Below are 5580 nucleotides of genomic sequence, written 5' to 3'. Positions count from 1 at the left end.
TATATATACAGAACAAGTGCCCACATTCAAAATTGGATGATGTGACACCTCAAGAAGCATGGAGTGGACAAAAACCGAGTATACATCACTTCAAGATCTTCGGAAGCCTTGCTTACGGTCATGTTCCAGCTCAGCTCAGAACGAAGCTTGATGATAGGAGCAAGAAATATATCTTGATCGGGTATGATGAAAAGGCAAAAGCCTACAAATTGTACAATCCTATTACAGGAAAAATTCTGGTAAGCCGAGATGTCCAAGTAGATGAGGAAAGCGAGTGGAGCTGGAGTAACTCTGAAGAGACTTCGGGGAGCTCGAACTCTAAGAGGGAGAGATCGGAGATAATAGGGAGAAGCTCGGATAGGACCAATGAGCATTCCGAGGAAGATGATGAACCTGAGCAGCTTAGAACTCGGAGCTTGCAAGACATCTACAACTCCACTAACGAGTTACATGTAGTATGTCTATTGACAGGAACAAAAGACATAAAATTTGAAAAGGCGGGTACTTGATGAGAGATGGAAGAAAGAAATGGATGAGGAGATCGGATCAATTGAGAAGAGTGAGATGGGAAGCAAAGCTGAGCTAGTTGAGGAGTTTAAAGAAGTGATGAAGAGGGAGTTTGAGATGACCGATTTGGGCATCATGAAGTATTTTCTGGGTTTAGAGGTGAGTCAAAGAACAACAGGTACTTTTGTTTCCCAAAAGAGGCATCGGCCACCGCGGCGCCGGGGGTGCTGGACGTCGTGTGGCTCGCGGGACCATGGTACGCGGAAGAGTATCGCGCTCTGGTGGAAGAGGCATTGAAATGAAAAAAAATAAATTTATGCTTATGGGGGAGTTTTGTTAGATAATCTTAAATTTTAGAAATATCCGAGTTAGTTTATCTGTTTTATTTGTTTCAGTTTAAATAAGATAGTTTTTTGATAAGATTTATTTTGATAAGATATTTTATTATCTTCTTGTTAATTCGGTACATTGTATAATGACTATTTAAAGGTCATCTCTTATTCAATAAAAAGTACAGTGAGTTGCCACGTTCACCCAATACTAGTATTACTCGTCTCTCTTAGTTTTTCTACAGTTTTGACGTAGCAACTCACATCAAAATGAACCTTGCGTTTACGTTCCCTTTTGCCCCTTCCTCTCAATAGAAAATCATCCACTGTAGCGCTTGAGGTGCATGAAGTTCTTTTATCTGTTCAAACTTTAAATGATAAATCAATAATAAAATGGGCATGGGAGAAACAAAACAAATAAATCACCCAGTAGCATCAAAGGTACAACGGAGTCCTTAAAAGTTTAATAATTTAGGTTGAAAAATGCACTAGCACAACTTACTACGACTCTATTTGAAAAAGGAATACTGTATTATGATGTGTAATGAATGATATATTTACTGCATCAATGATGTTATTCCATGTAGTGACTATATTTGAACATGCAACGGAAACATTTTGAATATACTGATGGGCTAAATGGGAAAAAGAAATAATTTAATAAATAGGAATCTTTATCAAAGGAAGTTTTAATTGCACAAGCAAGAATAGACACTAGAGCTGGTTAAAATAGCAAATCCATTCATTCATTAAATGGAATAACTGTTTTGAGACCAAACTTACTTATTGAATATGATCAAGCCATCGTAAGATTCGGTAATACATTAGTTTCCTATCCTGTTATATGTGCCTTTCTGTCTAAAACATGATTCTGTGATGAAATAAGATAGAACATTCCAGATGAATGATTTTGCCGATTGCAGTGGGAACGCCTATCAGAACTCGATCTAATGCAAGAACTAAGTTGTTCCTTCCTCCGTAAGGCCTGGTATTATACCAAACGAAAGGAAAAATGAAATATTGTTTCTAGAAGTAAAAAACAGAAAAAGAAAAATGGAAGTGGGGAATGAAATTGTTAGATGTAGAGGAGTCAAAACATATCAATTTTCTATCTTAGATCAAAACATACATGTTTTAGAGCCTTGTGAAAATCTTTAGAAGAGTGGGTGCTCCTTGCTTCAAAAGACTGAAATAAAATTCGTGCATAAAAATGAGAAGTTGATAATATATAATTTAATTACTATCTCCTTTATTGTTGTTGAAAATTGCAACCTGCTTAGACAAATAGAACATTGAAAACACCCTCCTGATTCACTTTACAACCAATATGTTCACTGAAATAATCCACAAGAAGTCGTGACACCGTTGGTAACAGTTAAATTCATAACCAATAATTCTCGGTCCACCTCCCTAGCACCCGGCTTGCCCCAACCCCTTTTTTTCTTTCTCAATTCTCATTGCTACTTAGAAGTGATCAAAATGAAAATAGAAACAGGAACTTCTAAATACAACAAATTTATATAGGAGAAAACATGGTGGAGGGCCAAGATTACACTTACATCCTCAAACGAAGAAACATCTGTCATTGGATTAATCCAAGCACTGTAAATTGAAAATGTAATATTGCATAGCAAAAAAAGAGTTTAAGGAAATCCAAGAAACTTCCATAGAGTTACAGCTAAGCTGGCAAGACAATTTTTTATTTTTTTTAATAAAAACATGTTATAATACCTGGAACAATTTCCATAAAACTGCACTAGAACATGTCCATCAGAGGCTGGAACAGGTACTGTGGATCTTTCTTCCATGATCTGAAAAATTCAGTTTTCCTTTTATAAATTTAATATGGATGAATCATTTAGGAAATACAAAAAAAAGAATGGCAGAAACATCGGCTCTTCCCAAAAGAAAAGTCAGTTTTGACCTAAAATGTTATCATTTTGCTTATGTAATGAAACAGATTCCACCATCAATATTTGTAAATTTAACATATAGAGTTCCAAGGGAGAAGAAAAATGTCTAGCAGAGCTGCTGCTCTTTTTCTTGTATTCACATCAGCAAGTGTTGAAGTTTCTTATATTACTATTTAAATACAGCAAGAGGATGAAAGATAAAGATTATGAGACTTAAACTGATGTATAACTTTGTAAGAGTAGGTTCTCCTGTTTGCAAGATAAGGAAATGTTACATCTTCAAATGTCTTCTATTGATCACTAAAAAACTTGGGTAAAGTTTATGTAAAATCAAGATCCTTCTGCATGGAATTCTTTCGCCCAAAATGTCAAGAGAAAAGAGGTCAACAACAGGTTAGAGTATTCAATTATCTAGCTTATAAGACCTTTGTCAACAGATCATTTTCATGTCAAATTGGTCTACTCACAATCACAAAACAAGCACTTATATTGTGGCAGAAACAAGCAACATGACAAGATACAACCAGATATAATACCTCAACAGGCCACCGAATTTGATTATCTGTTCTAGCCCATATTACACTTCCAGGAATTACAAGAGAATTTCTGTCGTTAAAAGGGAACGTGCTTAGGTTAGTTTTTTCATTATTAGCATCCCTGTATAGAATCAGGACACCTATTTCTACCAGCATGCCTGTAGATCCCATGATTGAGACTTTCATCTTGGACAGCGGAACTTGACTTCCTTAACCAGAACATCAGAAAATTCGGATGAACACACTGATCTATGCTTTTGGAAATAGTTACGTTGGACCAGTGTACCAGCTGAAAATTGTTTTTCTTCCACTCCCCTCTCCTGTAAACTATTTGCATTGGAATTGGACAATCTAAGTACTCTAGAATGTGTATATGACGACGAATCTGCAAGAAAGTGACCGGTTGAAAGGTTAAGAATACATTAAACAGAATTCCATAATTTAAAAACCAAAAGGACCTCAGCACCATAGGCACGAACTCTTCTTGTGACACAGGGATCTTGGGTTCAAATCCCAATGAAGTAGACAATTCAATTCAAATCTCATTACATAGATCACGTGTCTTGTAAAGATTCATTCAGGAGAACTAATCATTCAAATTTTTAGAAGTTCTCTTACGAAGCCAAGATAATTTATTGGTTTTTTATCCAAAATAAGTTGAATTGAACATGAGTCAAGATGCTTTGAGGGAGAGAAAAGGCTTCTTTATTTGGGTTTGAGGTTATTTACGAGAATAGTTTGTTTCTGAGAATAAATAAGTTGCAAAAAAAAAAAAAAATCAACAAATTTTCGGTCGAACTTCCATGATTGAAAACATCAACACAGATAGAGTATTACATCTATAAAATTAGATGCAGTGAATTCATCTCTCTCTTTTTCTTTTATTAAATCAAATAACTCAATTAAATTCTTATAATGTCTATGAGAAGCTTCTAGGTCAATGAAGATATACAACTTTAAAAAGTATTGGGATGTTATTTTGTATACAAATTGTAAAAGCAAGGAGTTATTGTAAGATTTCGAAGAGTGTCATTAGTTATTTGTCAATGCCACAAAAGAATCATTATACACTTTTGCCTCTAACAGATATGTCCATAATTGGAACACTAAAAACAGTCAGGTATAAATTCTTTCAGTGTGACTTAAACTAAATCATAATTTCATTCCATTGTCATATCATTCAACTTCCCAAAGCCACAAGCATTAATCTATACTTTTATTCATAGCACAACCATGCAAACATCAAAGAAGTTATAGGCAATCAAATACCTAAAAGATTACAAACTACCATACTAACCAACTTAGGCAATTCAGTACCTGGATTAAATAAGGAGGGAGTGCATGTAAGCACAGAGAAATCAGCGCGGGGTTTGATTGGATAGCTTCTTGGGTGAATATTTGGGTATACAATCAATTGGATTTGGAATTGCCTTCATTTTCTTCTCCTTCTTCTTCCCCATTGTGATGAATGGAGTGGAGAACAGAATGTGGCATAGACATGACAACGTTGTGTAATGAAACTATAAATCACAATTCACAACTTCTATATTAGTGGGTCACCTTAGGTGTCTCAATGTAACATGACGACTTTGCAAGTGTTGCGCAATCGTAATGGAATTCATTAATTCGGATTTGTCTGATGCAAATAACTACTATCTACTTTCTAGTTTCTGCCGCTCACCAAAGCAAAATTAGGAGAATGTTCCATGACTTAACATAATCTTGCTGGCCACGTAACTCAATGATCATGATTCATAACGTTTTTGTTTTCTAATGCATAATATTTGCCGTTATTCAATTCATTCTAGTCATCTAGAGTGCGGTGACTGAGATAGTGAGATTATGGATATATTATTATTTTTAAAATTTTAAAGTTGTTAGATTTAGTTTATGTTTATTATGTTGAGTTATGAAATATAAAATTATGAGTAATAATTATGAATAATTAACATAATTTAATTTTCAGAAAAATTATATATTATATTTGATAATAATAAAGAAGAGTGTTTTGTAATATATTACATTAGGGCACTCTTTTTTTTTTTTTTTTTTTTTTTAAGGTGAACATACTCTTTATCAATATACTATAATAGAGTATGATACACTAAAATATGTTATTTTTAATAATTTTTTTTATCAATTTTGTTTTTAATAAAAGGAAGTATGTTCAAAACAATGCAATAAAGTACGTGTTGCTAGAATTTTTCATAAAAAATACTTAATAAAAAAAATAACTTAAGTTGTTTAATAATAAACCTTAATGATTGTTAGAGTTAGTCTAATAATTAGAAAGGA

General features: G+C 33.7%; 1 protein-coding gene across 1 annotated transcript; it reads right to left on the bottom strand.

Annotated features, from left to right (window-relative positions):
- LOC114914958 (uncharacterized) lies at nucleotides 1-5089 on the bottom strand. Its single transcript, XM_083060456.1, has 6 exons — nucleotides 4603-5089; nucleotides 3286-3670; nucleotides 2568-2647; nucleotides 1966-2438; nucleotides 1620-1821; nucleotides 1-1195 (listed from the first exon to the last, which is right to left on the bottom strand). The coding sequence occupies exons 2-4, from the start codon at nucleotides 3469-3471 to the stop codon at nucleotides 2297-2299; spliced, it is 408 nt and encodes a 135-aa protein (XP_082916582.1). The 5' UTR covers nucleotides 3472-3670; nucleotides 4603-5089; the 3' UTR covers nucleotides 1-1195; nucleotides 1620-1821; nucleotides 1966-2296.
- Nucleotides 5090-5580: the final 491 nt, after the last annotated feature.

Source organism: Cajanus cajan, chromosome 7 (genome assembly GCF_000230855.2).
Source record: "Cajanus cajan strain Asha chromosome 7, NIPB_CcT2T_4, whole genome shotgun sequence".
In the NCBI taxonomy this organism is placed as follows: domain Eukaryota; kingdom Viridiplantae; phylum Streptophyta; class Magnoliopsida; order Fabales; family Fabaceae; genus Cajanus; species Cajanus cajan.
The sequence above is the reverse complement of the archived record's forward strand: the minus strand, read 5'-3'. Positions and strand labels throughout refer to the sequence as shown.

Excerpts from the sequence above, each read along its gene's own strand:
- LOC114914958 (XM_083060456.1), bottom strand. The coding sequence starts at position 3,471 with ATGAAAGTCTCAATCATGGGATCTACAGGCATGCTGGTAGAAATAGGT. Across the intron at positions 2,648-3,285 it reads AAATTCGGTGGCCTGTTGAG|ATCATGGAAGAAAGATCCAC; the intron begins GTATTATATCTG and ends TGAATTTTTCAG. Across the intron at positions 2,439-2,567 it reads TTTTATGGAAATTGTTCCAG|TGCTTGGATTAATCCAATGA; the intron begins GTATTATAACAT and ends TTCAATTTACAG.